General features: G+C 42.0%; 1 protein-coding gene across 1 annotated transcript in view; it reads left to right on the top strand.

The window, feature by feature from the left end:
• Positions 1-19,760, top strand: part of LOC124594622 (Down syndrome cell adhesion molecule-like protein Dscam2) — a 191,172-nt gene that overhangs the window by 56,390 nt on the left and 115,022 nt on the right. Inside the window, exon 6 of the mRNA XM_047132994.1 lies at positions 6,496-6,627. Within this exon, the coding sequence (XP_046988950.1) occupies positions 6,496-6,627 (132 nt within the window). The remainder of the gene's footprint in view (positions 1-6,495; positions 6,628-19,760) is intronic.

The following is a 19,760-nucleotide window of genomic DNA, read 5'->3' as shown; positions in this document are numbered from 1 at the left end:
TCCTATTGAAAGATCCCGCTCATTTTTTCTGCGTGAGTAACAGCCTGTGTACAGGGAGCGAGAGAATATAATGTGGTATTTGAAAGTTTTGTGGATTGCTGGGGAAGCTGAAACTGCCTGTATAAACTGAGCATCAAGATGGGTCGACATGGAGGCGTCACAGAATGACGGATAGAAGCTATAGTGTTTGAACATGTGCATGACTACTTTCTGGACGAAGGTGCCCAGTCTCTTAGAATATGACCGTTGAGAGGGCTCTTCAGCATGTAATCATCGATGGGTGGCTTTTGCTGGATATGGCATAGCTGAACGTCGAACTAAATCCATAGTCAAGGCTCAGGATGGTGACACGTAGCATTAGCTTGAAGTCTCCTGGAGGTGAAAAAATTTGCTATCCACTGTACATCATAAACATACGCCTAAACTGGGCCATCGATGATTTTTGGAATACTAAGTGACGTGCACATGAAAGGGAAATGGGCTATGATGCAGGTTTACCACAATCGGTGGAAGCAAGGACAGGGATACAAGAAGAAAATTATTTTAAAAAGCAACTTCAAAACAAGCAGTACTGGCTCGTGTACAAATTTCGTGTAAATACAAAAACAGTTCATACCATGAAAACAGGAATGATCACGTGCTACCACAACAAACATGTTCTTGTTAGACACCTAGACGGCAGTATGGTATCGTCATGCAAATACAATTCTAACAAAAAAATGTTCAAATGTGCGTGAAATCTTATGGGCCTTAACTGCTAAGGTCATCAGTCCCTAAGCTTACACACTACTTCACCTACATTATCCTAAAGACAAACACACGCATCCATGCCCGAGGGAGGACTCGAACCTCCGCCGGGACCAGCCGCACAGTCCGTGACTGCAGCGCCCCAGACCGCTCGGCTAATCCCGTGCCTCACAATTATAACACAGCTACCACTGTGAAACGTAATATACGGAGCATTCTGAACTAAAATGAGATAATGGCATCGAAAAGACTGGACCGGCTGTTCCACCAATATCTCCACGAGAGAGAGCCTGCGTGTAACTGCAGAGAAACTTAATTACCCGCACTCGAAGAAACGATCTCTTTAGTTCATTGACTGCAAACAAGGGCTCCCTTACCCAGGGGGCCGGCCGGAGTGGCCGATCGGTTCTATGCACTACAGTCTGGAACCGCGCGACCGCTACGGTCGCAGGTTCGAATCCTGCCTCGGGCATGGATGTGTGTGATGTCCTTAGGTTAGTTAGGTTTAAGTAGTTCTAAGTTTTAGGGGACTGATGACCTCAGACGTTAAGTCCCATAGTGCTCAGAGCCATTTTACCCAGGGGCAAAGAGGGATCCACTCCCCCACCCTCACCCTCCCCCCACCCCTCAGAGGAAGGAAAAAATATAATGGTCAGGTGTTCTTCAGTCAAGAAATTTGCTTAAAATTCGGTATTGGGCAGATTTTTAACAGGGTCGGAACTGGAACGTTTTTTGGCTACCTTCAAGTCACCACTTGTCTGCCAAAACATTAAAAGTACACTATATGCCCAGAAACGTCCCCCGCCCCCCCCCCCCCTCCCCCTACAAACTATCTTACCGACGCCCTTTGTTCCAAACCTGGACATAATTACGCCTGAGGGGTAAAATGATGGGTACAAACCAAAAGCGTTCAATTGTGTTTCAGTCGTGAAGGTAATTTAGTTTTAAAGGTCGCTACTGATATTACAGATTCGTAATAATCTAATATTTCTGCATAAGTAGACAATATTGTTTCTTTCTATACTACTAGCATTAATGTCCGCCCCGGTAGCTGATTGGTCAGCGTGACGGATTGTCAGTCCTCTGGGCCCGGGTTCGATTCCCGGCTGGGTCGGGGAATTTTCTCCGCCCAGGGACTGGGTGTTGTGTTGTCCTCATCATCATTCTATCATTTTCATCGACTGCAGTTCGCCGAAGTGGCGTCAGATTGAAAGACCGTCACCTGGCGAACGGTCTGCCCGACGGGGGGCCCTAGCCATACGATTAAATAAATAACTAGCATTAATGCGTTACACGATACAATGAAAATTACAGCTTCTAATAGAAATGTATTAACGACATCTTCCTCACATATTCCACCTGTTACACACATACCTCCTCACTTACACCATGCATCAATGACAGTAAAAGTGAGACACACACGTAACAAATGCTAAATATTTCTTGAAAATGTCCTCTAATAGTTTCATATAGCTTCTGCAACGACCCATAAACTGGTTCATTTCTCATTTCAAAACAGAAAAACGAATCAAGTGACTGCTCAACAAAACAGTAAGCGCATAAGAACACTATAGGCTCGTACACAATATTATTATTACTGTTGTTATTGCTATAATTATTAACAGCACAGGTCAGGCACAAAGCATTGGCACGCTACAGACTTCCAATTTCAGCAATTAGCTGATTTGTAAACAGCAAGTATAGTGTACACATGTTAACTAGATTGGTTTTAAATGGTGATGCAGAGCGCAGGTGAAGCAAGAGTCGCTTGGACGGGGAGTGGCGCACAAAAAAGTGTTCTGTAACAACTGTGCACATTTACTGCGAACAGTTAGCTTTCTTTTCTGAGAAGGATTTGTAGTTAGTATTTGAGATGCACCACAAACTGATTCGTAATTCATTCTGGCACATGTGCACACTACTTGGGCACAGGTCGTGGAAAAGAAGTGTGACATGAGAAAGTAGATTTTTCACTATGACGGCAATAAAAAAATAAAAAAAGATACTGAATAGATTTGGATCATGGTTTACCATGTACACTGATTGGGAAATAACCAAGTACAAGAAATGTTGTTTGTTTAAGTAGTACCAATCATCTCATTGGCTCATTAATTCGTGGTTTAATAAAACACCTATAAAATCTAAATATCATTTCTCTTTCCTCGTTTTAAAAATAGGTATTCAAAGAGATTCTTTTTCATTCTGGTATTTAATTAGGCACAAATGTTGCTGTGGTGGGTAGAAGGGTGAGCGGAGGTGGCGGGAGGGGGACGAAGTTTCCGGTTAATATTTGATTGCATTCAGGGGTAACGGTCTAAGAAAGGTTAGGAACCACTGCCCTAGTTGCTTCAGTGTAAGTTCAATAACTATCCAAAAACATCTCAGAAAATACAGGAAAGGAAGCCAAGAGAAGGTAAGCGTCACGCGATCATGACAAAGCACTACAAAAAAATAATTAATACAGGCTTGACAGGCAATATCGTTGTTGCCGAAGCACATTAAACATGAAAGCTGACAATCAGTTGAAGCTACGATCCCATCACATTATCTACAGAGTCCGCCAGAAAAATGTATAAACTCTTTGTCAGGCTCTATCGAGATATCGTTATTGTCGTTCGCTTTGAGTTACGAGTGTATATGGTCTTTGGCTCAACACTTTCATCTCAGTGTTGAGAGAACAAGATGGCTGGAGCACGCTTGACATTCGAGCAACCAAAATGTATTGTGAAGTGGTTTTTCAAATTTGATAACTTCAGTTGAGGCGGGAGTTTGAAACAGAACCGCCAACCCGCCTAACAATTGAATGACAAGTTTGAATTGGATGGAACGATTTGTGATACTGACAGAGAAAGATCAGGAAGACAGCTTACAGCTACAAGCCCTGCTTCGTCGACTCTTGTGTTGGAAACGTTTATTAAACTCTCCACAGAAGTCTGCTGCCAATGCGAACGTGAAGTGAGTGTCAGCAGTACAAGTGTACGAAGAATTCTGAAAACTGCAAAGTGGAAAGTTTACAATACACGATTACTGCAAGCGATTAATGATGACGATCCTGATCGCTGAATGGAATTTCGCGAATGGTATCAGCCGATGACGAACAATTTGTGACGAAGATAGTGTGCAGTGACGAGGCACAATTTAAATGGAACCGTGAATCGGCATAACAGTGTGTACTTGGCACCGGAAAATCCGCATGTTTATGTAGATAAAGCGGCCAGTCTACCATGGGTTCATGTGTTGTGTGGACTGTCATCTGTGGGCTCAGTGCAACCCTTTTTCTTTGATGCTACTTTCACTAAAGAAGTCCACCTGGAAGTGTTATGCACAGCAATTTTGCCAGGTTGCCAGGTATACGTGCATTTTATGGAGTTGGTGAATATGTCCTATACCAACAGGACGGTGTGCCACCACACTACCACCTGGATGACAATTTCCCTGGGCACTGGATTGGACGAAGAGGGCCCATTGAGTACCCCCACGGTCGCCAGATCTAACATCTACGGACTTTTACTTGTGGGGAACTGTGATAGATAACGTCTATCGACGTAATCCACGCACGCTGGAGGAACTTCGCCAGGAGATTATAGCGAGATTTGCAGCGATCTCCCCTGCAATATTGTCTGATGTAGTTGAGGCGACCTCTCGTCGCTTTTTTATGTGTATAGCCGCCAACGGACAACATTTTGAACATTTAAAGTAACCATGTGCTAAACTGAAGGTTGTACAAAATGTGTGATCAATTATAAAGTGTAAAATAAACACATAATACTTTTCGTTCCTTAAACTGTGTATACATTTTTCTGGCGGACTGTATAATAGATACAGATAACCTGAAAAAATTACTCGATTATATACAGGGTATTACAAAAAGGTACGGCCAAACTTTCAGGAAACATTCCTCACACACAAAGAAAGAAAATATGTTATGTGGACATGTGTCCGGAAACGCTTACTTCCCATGTTAGAGCTCATTTTATTACTTCTCTTCAAATCACATTAATCATGGAATGGAAACACACAGCAACAGAACGTACCAGCGTGACTTCAAACACTTTGTTACAGGAAATGTTCAAAATGTCCTCTGTTAGCGAGGATACATGCATCCACCCTCCGTCGCATGGAATCTCTGATGCGCTAATGCAGCCCTGGAGAATGGCGTATTGTATCACAGCCAACCACAATACGAGCACGAAGAGTCTCTATATTTGGTACCGGGGTTGCGTAGACAAGAGCTTTCAAATGCCCCCATAAATGAAAGTCAAGAGGGTTGAGGTCAGGAGAGGATGGAGGCAACGGAATTGGTCCGCCTCTACCAATCCATCGGTCACCGAATCTGTTGTTGAGAAGCGTACGAACACTTCCACTGAAATGTGCAGGAGCTCCGTCGTGCATGAACCATACGTTGTGTCGTACTTGTAAAGGCACATGTTCTAGCAGCACAGGAAGAGTATCCCGTATGAAATCATGATAATGTGCTCCATTGAGCGTAGGTGGAAGAACATGGGGTCCAATCAAGACATCACCAACAATGCCTGCGCAAACGTTCACAGAAAATCTGTGTTGATGACGTGATTGCACAACTGCGTGCGGATTCTTGTCAGCCCTCACATGTTCATTGTGAAAATTTACAATTTGATCACTTTGGAATAAAGCCTCATCCGTAAAGAGAACTTTTGCACTGAAATGAGGATTGACACATTGTTGGATGAACCATTCGCAGAAGTGTACCCGTGGAGGCCAATCAGCTGCTGATAGTGCCTGCACACGCTGTACATGGTACGGAAACAGCTGGTTCTGCCGTAGCTCTCTCCATACAGTGACTTAGTCAACGTTACCTTGTACAGCAGCAACTTCTCTGGCGCTGACATTAGGGTTATCGTCAACTGCACGAAGAATTGCCTCGTCCATTGCAGGTGTTCTCGTCGTTCCAGGTCTTCCCCAGTCGCAAGTCATAGGCTGGAATGTTCCGTGCTCCCTAAGACGCCGATCAATTGCTTCGAACGTATTCCTGTCGGGACACCCTCGTTCTGGAAATCTGTCTCGATACAAACGTACCGCGCCACGGCTATTGCCCCGTGCTAATCCATACATCAAATTGGCATCTGCCAACACCGCATTTGTAAACATTGCACTGACGGCAAAACCACGTTCGTGATGAACACTAACCTGTTCATGCTACGTACTGATGTGCTTGATGCTAGTACTGTAGAGCAATGAGTCGCATGTCAACACAAGCATCGAAGTCAACATTACCTTTCTTCAATTGGGCCAACTGGCGGTGAATCGAGGAAGTACAATACATACTGACGAAACTAAAATGAGCTCTAAGATGGAAATTAAGCGTTTTCGGACACATGTCCACATAACATCTTTTCTTTATTTGTTTGTGAGGAATGTCTCCTGAAAGTTTGGCCGTACCTTTTTGTAGCACCCTGTGTAAGTATTCGCCTCATACACTTTAATTTCACACAATCTGTATAAATGGGTCTAATATGCTCTCATGGATTCTGTAACACTCAACAGTTATCTTAATGATTAAGTTATTTAACATGCAAATTTTGAACAATGCTGATTTTAAGAGAGTTTCTCTCCTGAAAGAATTTCATAATTTTATGGATAAAACGTGTAGACCTACTCTAAATTTTCTATGCTCTCACGATTCGATCGTAATCATTTCTTACGTTGTAATTACTTTTTGGAGGCAGTTCTTGAGCCAGCTGGCTACTACAAGTGGCGACGTTGTTGCAGACTGCTGGTGACGTCACCGCAGAGCTCTGTGCCTCCCCGCATCACGGACTCGCGCAGCCACGTGCAGGCGCGCCACAGGCAGCCCGTGGAGCTGCCCTGCGCAGCACAGGGCTTCCCGCTGCCCTCCTACACGTGAGTACCACGTGCACCTGCTGTTAAAACTACTGCCGTTTACTCGTCTCCACTGCTAACAAAACGCGCAGTTCATTAAACACATATAATAATTAGATAAGGGAAAACGAGACATGCCATGTAATAGACATGTTTTACTGTTTGAGCAGTACGACATCTGTTGTTGTTGTTGTGGTCTTCAGTCCTGAGACTGGTTTGATGCAGCTCTCCATGCCACCCTATCCTGTGCAAGTTTCTTCCTCTCCCAGTACCTACTGCAACCTACATCCTTCAGAATCTGCGTAGTGTATTCATCTCTTGGTCTCCCTCTACGATTTTTACCCTCCATGCTGCCCTCCAATGCTAAATTTGTGATCCCTTGATGCCTCAGAACATGTCCTACCAACCGGTCCCTTCTTCTCGTCAAGTTGTGCCACAAACTCCTCTTCACTCCAATTCTATTTAATACGTCCTCATTAGTTACGTGATCTACTCATCTAATCTTCAGCATTCTTCTGTATCACCACATTTCGAAAGCTCCTATTCTCTTCCTGTCCAAACTATTTATCGTCCATGTTTCACTTCCATACATGGCTACACTCCATACAATTACTTTCAGAAACGACTTCCTGACACTTAAATCTATACTCGATGTTAACAAATTTCTCTTCTTCAGGAACACTTTCCTTGCCATTGCCAGTCTACATTTTATATCTTCTCTACTTCGACCATCATTAGTTATTTTGCTCCCCAAATAACAAAACTCCTTTACTACTTTAAGTGTCTCATTTCCTAATCTAATTCCCTCAGCATCACCCGACTTAATTCGACTACATTCCATTATCCTCGTTTTGCTTTTGTTGATGTTCATCTTATATCCTCCTTTTAAGACACTGTCCATTCCGTTCAACTGCTCTTCCAAGTCCTTTGCTGTCTCTGACAGAATTGCAATGTCATCGGCGAACCTCGAAGTCTTTATTTCTTCTCCATGGGTTTTAATACCTACTCCGAATTTTTCTTTCTTTTCCTATACTGCTTGCTCAATATACAGATTGAATAACATTAGGGAGAGGCTACAACCCTGTCTCACTCCCTTCCCAACCACTGCTTCCCTTACATGCCCCTCGACTCTTATAACTGCCATCTGCTATCTGTACAAATTGTAAATAGCCTTTCGCTCCCTGTATTTTACCCCTGCCACCTTCAGAATTTGAAAGAGAGTATTCCATTCAACATTGTCAAAAGCTTTCTCTAAGTCTACAAATGCTAGAAACGTAGGTTTGCCTTTCCTTAATCTTTCTTCTAAGATACGTCGTAGGGTCAGTATTGCCTCACGTGTTCCAACGTTTCTACGGAATCCAAACTGATCTTCCCCGAGGTCGGCTTCTATCAGTTTTTCCATTCGTCTGTAAAGAATTGGCGTTAGTATTTTGCAGCTGTGACTTATTAAGCTGATAGTTTGGTAATTTGCACATCTGTCAACACTTGCTTTCTTTGGGATTGGGATTATTGTATTCTTCTTGAAGTCTGAGGGTATTTCGCCTGTCTCATACATCTTGCTCACCAGATGGTAGAGTTTTGTCAGGACTGGCTCTCCCAAGGCTGTCAGTAGTTCTAATGAAATGTTGTCTACTCCGGGGGCCTTGTTTCGAGTTAGGTCTTTCAGTGCTCTGTCAAACTCTTCACACAATATCATATCTCCCATTTCATCTTCATGTGCATCCTCTTCCATTTCCATAATATTATCCTCAAATACATCGCCCTTGTATAGACCCTCTATATACTCCTTCCACCTTTCTGCTTTCCCTTCTTGGTTAGAACTGGGTTTCCATCAAAGTTCTTGATATTCATGCAAGTGGTTCTCCTTTCTCCAAAGGTCTCTTTAATTTTCCTGTAGGTGGTATCTATCTTACCCCTAGTGAGATAAGCCTCTACATCCTCACATTTATCCTCTAGCCATGCCTGCTTAGCCATTTTTCACTTCCTGTCGATATCCTTTTTGAGGCGTTTGTATTCCGTTTTGCCTGCTTCATTTACTGCATTTTTATATTTTCTCCTTTCATCAATTAAATTCAATATTTCTTCTGTTACCCAAGGGTTTCTACTAGCCCTCGTCTTTTTACCAATTTGATCCTCTGCTGTCTTCACTATTTCATCCCTCAAAGCTACCCACTCTTCTTCTGCTGTATTTCTTTCCCCCATTCCTGTCAATTGTTCCCTTATGCTCTCCCTGAAACTCTGTTCAACCTCTGGTTTAGTCAATTTATCCAGGCCCCATCTCCTTAAATTCCCACCTTTTTGCAATTTCTTCAGTTTTAATCTACAGTTCATAACCAATAGATTGTGGTCAGAGTCCACATCTGCCCCTGGAAATGTCTTACAAGTTAAAACCTGGTTCCTAAATCTCTGTCTCAATATAGACGAAGGTAAAGACTTATACCAAATCAGTCTTCAAATTGATGAGGGCATCAGTAATATTAATTTCTACACTCTGAAATGATACTATTTACCTGTAACAGAATATTAGCCGTGAGTAAAATCCATTACACATTAATAGTGTGTGTCGAAACAGAACTTGAATCCTTACACCTGCTTTTGGTACGCAGTGTGTTACCAATGGGCCGTCCGGTACAGCACACCACATGAATCCACAGACAGCTCAAGTATAACGTGTTGATCGAGTAATATCACGCTACGGCTATAATAGTTGTACCTCTGTACAAGTCATACCAAGAAAATTAGCCCTGCACAATTAGAATACTTGACTGAATAGTAATTAATTCTTACATACTGTTTGACATGGCTGCTCCGACAGAAAGTTGCATCCAGAAAACCAGGCAAGTGGCTGTCTTCGGACGTGCCGCTGTAGGCTTCGTAATAAAAGACTGCAGACTACTTGAGCGTAATACGTTTGTCAAACTACGCTCACCCAGTGTTCTTCAGCTGAACAGCAGTTGTACACCACCTGACCCGAAAAGTGAACCAACCAGAACGGGGGAGAAATCGAAATGAAATTTGTGTACTTGATGTTATTTCAGTGACTACAAGTGCTAGTCAAATTTACAAAGGACTTCTCAGTGTGAGCCCACGTATCCCCATGGCGTTGCACCGCCTCTGACGTTAACAAACGCACTGGCTCGACGAGAAAGGTCTCATAAAGGTGTTGTATCTTCTCCTGAGATAAACCGGACCACACATGTTGTAATTGGTCCTTGATATCCTAGATAATGGCACCGGAAAGATGATGTCTGAGCTAATCTCACATGTGTTCTGCCGGGGACAGATCTGGCGATATCGCTGGCAACGTGAGTACCTCAACACCACGCAGACAGTTCATACAGGCACCTGCCATGTATGGACGAGCATTGTCCTGTTGAAAAATGGCACCATGAGGCTGTCACAATAGAGGTAACAGATCAGGACTTAGGATGTCAATAACCGCATTACGTTGTACAGTTGGTTCCAGGAATTTTTCATGAAATGCCATCTGCACTACATTTATTTAACGCTTTGTCGAAATACATGTTGAACAAGAGAAATACTTTCCTGTTTCAGAGCACCATAACTTAAAAACAAATTGAACACCTAAATACAATACATCACCGTGTACCATGAGAACTTCCTCATTCATTACCAGCTGTGAGCTTTAGTCATACCCGATGGCAATCAATATCATGGTACGAGGAGTAACACTGTTGTGGCCTCCAAATCAATGGACGAATGGGACTTCTCCTCAGGTCACCGGCATATTCGCCGGCGATGGTCATCCGGGGTGGTACAGAACTGCGATTGATCGCTGAACACACTGCGACGCCGTTCATTGGCAGCACATTTTTCCCTGTCACGGCACGACTAAACGCAGCCGTTTGTGCTGTGGTGCTAGGCGACGGCCTACGCATGGGACGGTAATTCCCTAGTGCTACAATGGTGTGAGGAGACACAGAATGATGCAGGGAGTCCATATCTTGTTCCCGGATGGCAGTCGCACATCTCAAGAGGTAACGATGTGCTTGGTGTACAAAATACGGCGATGCTCTCTTGCGGTGGTCCGACGTGGTCGACGGGAAACATAATTATGCCATGCCTCACGCTCCCATGCAGTTCAACGTGGCGCCACTGTCCCACAGATCTGCACATTGCATGTTTCGAACTGCAGGTCGCAGTTGGCGCACATATAAAAGAGCCCCTTTCAAACTGTGTCAGGTGCTGATCACGCAGTCTCACACGAGTGCGCGGAATGTCCGTGTCAGTGATCACTCATCGTACGATGCTGCTCACGCTTTTTACATTCCCTACCAGGCAAACCTACGTTTCTAGCATTTGTAGACTTAGAGAAAGCTTTTGACAATGTTGACTGGAATGCTCTCTTTCAAATTCTAAAGGTGGCAGGGGTAAAATACAGGGAGCGAAAGGCTATTTACAATTTGTACAGATAGCAGATGGCAGTTATAAGAGTCGAGGGGCATGTAAGGGAAGCAGCGGTTGGGAAGGGAGTGAGACAGGGTTGTAGCCTCTCCCCGATGTTATTCAATCTGTATATTGAGCAAACAGTAAAGGAAACAAAAGTAAAATTTGGAGTAGGTATTAAAATCCAGGGAGAAGAAATAAAAACTTTGAGGTTCACCGATGACATTGTAATTCTGTCAGAGACCCCAAAGGACTTGGAAGAGCAGTTGAACGGAATGGACAGTGTCTTGAAAGGAGGATATAAGATGAACATCAACAAAAGTAAAACGAGGATAATGGAATGTAGTCGAATTAAGTTGGGTGATACTGAGGGAATTAGATTAGGAAATGATACACTTAAAGTAGTAAAGGAGTTTTGCTATTTGGGGAGCAAAATAACTGATGATGGTCGAAGTAGAGAAGATATAAAATGTAGACTGGCAATGGCAAGGAAAGCGTTTCTGAAGAAGAGAAATTTGTTAACATCGAGTATAGATTTAAGTATCAGGAAGTCGTTTCTGAAAGTATTTGTATGGAGTGTAGCCATGTATGGAAGTGAAACATGGACAATAAATAGTTTGGACAAGAAGACAATAGAAGCTTTCGAAATGTGGTGCTACAGAAGAATGTTGAAGATTAGGTGGGTAGATCACGTAACTAATGAGGAGGTATTGAGTAGGATTGGGGAGAAGAGAAGTTTGTGGCACAACTTGACTAGAAGAAGGGATCGGACATGTCCTGAGGCATCAAGGGATCACAAATTTAGCATTGGAGGGCAGCGTGCAGGGTAAAAATCGTAGAGGGAGACCAAGAGATGAATACACTGAGCAGATTCTGAAGCATGTAGGTTGCAGTAGGTACTGGGAGATGAAGGAGCTTGCGCAGGATAGATTAGCATGGAGAGCTGCATCAAACCAATCTCAGGACTGAAGACCACAACAACAACAACCAGGCCTCGTAACAACATTAAACGCGAATACCTTTCATTTGCTCTGGTGGCCTCCTTCCTCTTACATAGAACTGCTACACTAATGATTTATATACGCAACGATGATGTGTTGCTTCACTTGTTTTTCGGGCAATGTATGTAGACCACGTAGACTGGTTTACATGTGGTATAAATACAAAAATAGTAGCAATTTGGCAATATCGTTCATGAGTGCTAGAAGAGAAATTAACTTAAAGCCCAAAAGCTATTGTCTGAGCGCTTTTTCGAAGTAAACACAGTTTCAAATGAACAACCACACGATTCTTAATAATCTTGTTTACTGAAAGTCGAAGTTATATCCAGTTTTGCCACTGGAATAATGTAAAAATGAGAATCATTAAAAATGTATAATCCGTTTCTAGGGACGAAAGCTACAAATCGTGGAATTACTTGTGAAAGTTTGCTATGTAGTACCATCAAAATAAGTCGGTGTGTAAAAGGGCAAGGTGGGATTACTCCCGATGTTAATATTAATTTTCTTCTATTTTATGACATCTTTTCATTAGTAACCCGTGTACTATGTGCGCACTAAATTACCAAATTATAATTCATGCAGTATTTCATTTAATTTTCTTATTTACTGTGTAATTTACACTTTGCTGATGGTAACAGTATAAATAGTTCATATGGAAATATTTTACTTAAAATCTTATTCATAATTTGCTACTACTGTAGGCGATGTGCTCGTCAAAAGCCGACCCACTACACATTTTTTGTTTCTAGAGTCACATAAAATATTAGAAATTATTTCCAAAGTTATTTATATTCAGAATTTTAGTATTCTAGACTATATAAGTTTTAAAATGTAATTCTTTCCAAAATCCATTGTTATAATTTTTATCCCCGATTTTTCTGTTTCCAAAATTGTATACTTTTACTGAATTTATCGTTTAGTTTGTTAATTATTTCAATTAGAAAGTCTCAGTTTCTCGATAATTCTAGCCGATCTTTAGGGGTTCCCTTGCACGATAAAATTTGCCTCTAATAAAATAACACGTATCTATTGTCCTTTTCTAATTATACAGCTTTTAGTTGAACAATTTTGCTTCACTGACTGTTGTATATTTGTATTTTTTATATTATAACATCTATTATTTCAGTCTTCTTGTCCTATAACTTGCCATTTTGTAATATTTGTAATAAGCGCGTCTATAAATAGTCGTCTCGCACCAACCAGAGTTAGTCATGACTGAACACTTCAGAAGTTTAGTTACGACGTGTCATTCAGCCAGCGACCGGTAATCAAAACGTATAAATCCATAATGAGTATCTATATAGTAATTAACAAGTGGATAGACAGTGTCCAGTTCATTAGCTTTTAACCGCTCTGAAGGTCTATAGTTATTTTGTTATCACTGCACTTGTAAACTTTTTGAACTTCATCTAACAGATGTAGCTTAGTGCCCCTGTGTTACGATATTAATGCACATGCATACTAAAAAAAAACTAATCGTTTGGAACTGAAGTCAGTGACAATAAACACGAAGAGAAAGAAAAGTAAATTCTGCAGTGCTGTGTACGTTATTTAATAAATGTTAATCACATCCAGTAACTATAGAAGGAAGAGTGAAGAAGAAATTCAAGGAGACAGAAGCATACGAAACAGGTCGGTAAGTTACAAGCGTCATGTTTCGGTAGCTATAAACTGTGGCGTCACCTGGAAGCCTGTCTAACATAAAACGCGATTTATTCAATAGATATGAACGTAATCCAGAACAAGAAAGCAATGTTTGTAATATTATGAGTCATTTACTCGAATCTAATAATGTTTTGTGACAAATATTGTAAATATTTTAAATTAATCGCAAAGGTAAAGAATACGACAGTTCAATACGTTCCATAAAAGCATGGAACTTCAAGTGCAATACATATACACAAGAGCCATGTTGCTCCCCATATTTGTTCCCTGTTTTTCGCCTGTTTGTTCTTCCTCGCCTGTGGGTCCATGTATGTATAACGCGCTGGCTGTAAAATTTAAGGTTGCAATATATTGTTAATTGAAAGTATCTTAAATTTCCTTTTAAAAATAACTCTCTCTCCATGTGAAATTTATTTAAAGATAATAATAGTATTACTGTCGATTGCCCTTGTGACTTCGGCTGTTTCGGTGGCACCGAGTCCGCCATTACATCTACATCTACATCTAGATGGTTACTCTGCAATTCACACTTAAGTGCCTGGCAGAGGGTTCATCGAACCATTTTCATACTACTTCGCTATCATTACACTCGCAAATGGCGCGTGGGAAAAAGGAACACCGAAATCTTTCCGTTAGAGCTCTGATTCCTCTTAGTTTAGATGATCATTTCTCCCTACGTAGGTGGGTGACAAAAAAATGTTTTCGCATTTGGAAGAGAAAGTTGGTGATTGAACTTTCGTAAATAGAGCTTGCCCCAAAGAAAGCCGGCTTTGTTTCAGTGACTGCCAACCCAACTCGCGTATCATATCAGTGGCACTCTCACCTCTAATGCGCGATAACACGAAACGAGCTACCCTTCTTTGCACGTTCTCGATGTCCTCCATCAATCCCAGCTGGTAAGGATCCAATACCACGTAGCAGTATACCAGCAGAGGACGGACAAGTGTAATGTAGGCTGTCTCTTTAGTAGGTGTGTCACATCTTCTAAGTGTTCTGCCAACAAAACGCAGTCTTTGTTTCGCCTTCCCCACAATATTATCTATGTGGTCTTTCCAGTTCAAGTTGCTCGTAATTGTAATTCCTAGGTATTTAGTCGAATTGACAGCCCTTATATTTGTGCGATTTATCGTATACCCAAAATTTATCGGATTTTTTTTTAGTACCCATGTGGATGAACTCGCACTTTTCTTTGTTTAGTGCTGATGCCACTTTTCGCACCATATACAAATTCTCCCTAGATCATTTTGAAATTGGAATTTATCGTCTGACGTTTTACTAGATGTTAAATTACAGCGTCATCTGCAAACAAACGTATCACTTAGATTATTTATATAAATCTGGAACAGCAGACGGTCTATGACACTACCTTGCGGAACGCCAGATATCACTTCTGTTCTACTCGATGATTTACCGTCTATTACTACGGACTGTGACCTCTCTGAGAGGAAATCGCGAATCCAGTCATCAATTGAGATGATACTCTATATGCACGCAATTTGATTAATAGACGCTTGTGAGGTGTGGTATAAAAAGCCTTCTGGAAATATGGAATCGATCTGAGATCCCTTGTCGACAGCACTCATTACTTCGTGGGAATGGAGTTGCACAAGAACGATATTTTCTGATTCCGTGTTGGTTATGTATCAATAATTCTTCAAGATGATTCATAACGTTCGAGTACAGATTTGTTCCAAAATCCTACTACAAATTGAGGTCAGTGATATGGATCTGTAATTCAATGAGTTACTCCTGTTTCCTTTCTTGAATATTGGTGTGACTTGCACTACGCGTACTTAAGAATCTTTCAATGTTTGCGAACTTCACCCGCAAAGCAAAATAATTCTGAGTGCTTTTATGAATTTTTACCGTCAGTTTTCAATTTTAAAATTAGTTAATATTTTTTATTACGAAACTTTCTCAGAGATTTAACACCACGAGGCATAGGTGAGGCTTAACCTCTGGTTTAAAATACAGGGCAAAAAGTATTTAAACCGACAAACTCTGGGAGGTTGTAGGGGGACATCAAAACAAATACTTTCCCTAATGTCATTTTTTCCTATGAGGATTATTTAAACCGGTGGAGGCCGTATTACACTCTTCAGTCGTTAGAGGCCGTATTACGATCTTCAGTTGCTAGAGGGAATATTACGCTCTTCAGTTGTAGGCAACTGCTATCCACCAGTGTAGTAGTGCATTGTCTCTGTTTTCTAATGGAGCGATACACCTGGTGTGAGTACACTGATACGGTTGGTGCGTACTACGTAGCGCACCACAATGGACGAGCTGCACAGCGGGTTTATCAACAACAATATCCTAATCGTCGTATCCCTCATCATACTGTACGACCTTTGCTGCTGTGTACCAACGTCTGGCTGAGACCGGATCATTTAGCAGATTACCTGGACAGGGACGCCGTCGCACGGTAACAACGCTGAAATTTGATGAAGCTGTCTTGCAGCATGTGGAGCGGAATCCTTCAGTCAGCACTCGTGCAATTGCACGTAACATGGGGATGAATCAGACGAATGTAAGAACAGTCCTTCGAGAGCAGTTGTTACGTCCATTTCACTTACAGCGTGTCCACAACCTGGAACCAGTTGATTATTCACCCAGAGCACAGTTTTCGCAGTGGTACCTGGAACAGTGTGAAATGCACCCTACATTTCCATCCTCTATGTTGTTTAAAGATGAAGCAACGTTCGGGCGTGATGGAGTCTTCAACATGCACAATTCGCATGTTTGGAGTGAGAATAACCCACATGCCACAGTTACTAGCGCTCATCAAGTGCGGCTCTTCGTTAATGTGTGGGTCGGTGTTTCTGGGGACTATTTAATTGCGAAGTATCTGCCACCTAGGCCATTAAATGGCAGGCACTATTACAATTTTTCTCGCCAGAACATTTCCAGAATTGCTGGAAGACGTCCAGCTCCCTACAAGGCAACGCATCTGGTTCCAACATGACGGGGCGCCGGCACATTTCAGTCGTCGTGTGCGTCGATTCCTGGACCGACGATTTCCAGAAACGCGGATTGGCAGAGGTGGTCCTGTACCATGGCCGGCTCCATCCCCAGATTTGTCCCCTCTGGAATTTTTTGAATGGAGAGAGATGCGCAACCTTGTTTACGCAACTCCTGTTGCGTCAGAAGAGGATCTGGTTGCCCGGATAGTAGCAGCAGCAGGAACAATTCAGGATACTGCTGGGGTTTTTGCCCGTGTCAGACAGTACATGTTTCGACGGTGTAATCTTTGTTTACGTGTCAATGGAGGTATTTTTGAAAATCTACTGTAATTGAAACTGGGTTGTGTTAATGTGTTGTCTCTTGGTCATGAAAAACGGTAAAGTGTTTGTTGGTTTAATTAATTTGCCGCCAGAGGAATCTTCGTCTACCGGTTTAAATACTCCTCATAGGAAAAAATGACATTAGGGAAACTATTTGTTTTGATGTCCCCTACAACCTCCCAGAGTTTGTCGGTTTAAATACTTTTCACCCTGTATATTCAGTTAATTCAACGGATTAAAAGTTAACTCAGTTCTTAAAGAGATAAAGTTAAAGAAACTCTTTGCAATTATTTCAATAATAAGCAAGTGTTTGTGCCATTTTTTCTTTCTGTGTAACATTAGATTAATTTTCTGGGAAAGGAAGCAATTTCATGCTCTATATTATCGCTGGGTTAGTTGCAGGTTCCTGCGTTATGAAGTCACGCTGCCTATATTTAAGGCATATTTACTAGCGCTCAAAATATACATGGCGTACCAAAAACAAAATTCAGAATTTAAACTGCTACGTTCCATTATCATCGCTGTATTTCAAACCGCTCTTAGCAATCTGCACTGACTTATACGGAATAACAAAATTAATGCTACACTATAACAATTACGCAGAAAGGAAGTAATGGTAAAAAACGTTAAAAATTACGCTCAAACGTCGGAAAATGCGCCACATTTTCGTGTTTCGGTTCCGTCCAGTCTGCCGTAAGAGCTGTTCCAGTACCGGGCTTGGGTGGATCCGCCTGAGTGAACTAAGCAGCTCTAAGCTCCTCCTATTGCCCACACTACCCGCCTCACGTACGTCAGGCACGCCCCCCTCCCTCCAATCCCCCTCGCAACTTTTCAAATGTTCCCTCGCTCCGCCCTGCAATTACCGTCTGGGGTAGGAAATGTAAATTGGATGTGACTTGACAGCTTACTGCAAGATGAAAGATTTCGGAGCCCCGTAACAACCCTCTCTGGTACACGTACAAGCAGCTACTGCTCTCACGAAACCGTTGCTTCCCGTGTCGTTCCTTTGACAGTATACCCCCTCCCACCCATAATGACGCTGTCCTACCCACTCACTTCCTTTGTCGCTAATTGGTCGCTAAATATCAAGTGAGTCTGAGCGGGTGTGCGGCTCCGAGGCTTACACTGACGAGAAAACGTTAGCAAAGACATGCTTTCATCCGCAGACAGGTCTGAAGAGCTTACGATTCTGAAGCACTCCTGAGGCTGACTGCCATCTGCTCCTGAGCTCATGTTTGTGCACACAGATTGTCGTGCAATTCACCACTTCGAGAAGGAGGCGAAATGTAGTACGCAATCCTTCCTTGTCCTCCAAGTCGTTAACCCTTAACATCCCACGTGCGATCTCAAGCGCCGCTTGCATTTATTGTTATTCTGTTGCTAATGCGTAGGGGTGACAACGATATGTTTACGTAATGTGTATACATAAACATACAGTTATAAATGTCCCCGTTCGTAGTCGCTAATTATAACAATATGTTTACTTCTGTGCTGTAACATATAGCTATAATCAACGGTGGAAATATATTTGCGAACGCCGACCGTGTGCGGCTTTTTCTTGGTGGATCGTCTGATCAGTCGGAAGATGCATTGCAGAGGAGAGTAAATGCCTATTCAAAATATAATTATTTTTGGATAGCTCAACATGAATTTCCTAAGGGACCGTAGTTGATCATGCATTTACCAGTAGAATATGGCGCGGAGAAAATATGTCGCCGCATGCAACTTCCGTCCGATCTCGACGAAAGAATTCGTAACTGTGAATTCTCTATTTGGCAGAAACATAAAGAAAATTAAATAAGTTCATAAAGGAGTGAGACATAGATTCTGTAATAAATAAATAGTCCATACACCAGTTCCATTTAACTCTGAATTTATGGCAGTTAATAGATGAACTTACACTGCAATGAAGGATTTAACATGGATGCCGTTTTGACTGGCACTTCTCTTCTCGTAATGAAAATAATCCCTTTGACGTTTTCACATACACGTCGCACAATAAATCTACTGCTATGCAGTATTGCACTTTTACTTTACACTAAAATAGTATTATTTTTAACGATAATAATACGCCGGCAAGACATGCGCGTCCGACACAAGTTACAAGAGACAAGAGAAAAATGAGTAACTGTTCATCGAGAATATCTCGTACATAAAAAAAAAATTGTGTAAAAGTGTTCTTCTTCTGTCCGTTTTTCGCACCGCGGTTTTCAAAGTCAATAACTCACTGCATCTCTGACGGCGCTTCGACAATAAACAAGTTACGTCACAGGTCGTTCACCTTTTACAGTCTCGCAACATTATTTGCTAACTGTAGCTGTTGCCGAGCGACTGCCCGATTAGTGAATGATTTAAAATGGTAAGCCAATCACATAATGTTACAGGGTGGGATGGGAGGTTACAGTTTCATCTAGTTGTTCTTCCCCGAAGCTCGCGTCTTTTCAATTGTCAGTAGCTTTAATGTGACGTGGACCTCTACTGTCATTGCTTCTTTCGTGCTAGTGGTCTCTGAGACCGCGCTCTGCGTTCTGTATTCAGTAGCCGATTCTTTACCTGCTGTTCATGTTACGGATCCTGACTTTGAGGACACTGTTTTAAAATCGTCTAAGGACAGTTTAAGAAGTGACGTTGGATTAGATAATGACAACGAAATTGAAAGAAAACATAATTCAAATTAGGAACAGCCGAAAGTGAAGACGAATTTGTTTTGCCGCCTGTGAAATCCTTGAATGAAACAAGTTCAAAAATGGTTCAAATGTCTCTAAGCACTATGGGTCTTAACATCTGAGGTCATCAGTCC

Source organism: Schistocerca americana, chromosome 2 (assembly GCF_021461395.2).
Source record: "Schistocerca americana isolate TAMUIC-IGC-003095 chromosome 2, iqSchAmer2.1, whole genome shotgun sequence".
Lineage (NCBI taxonomy): Eukaryota > Metazoa > Arthropoda > Insecta > Orthoptera > Acrididae > Schistocerca > Schistocerca americana.
Note: the sequence above shows the minus strand (reverse complement) of the source record. Positions and strands in the feature narration are given on the sequence as shown.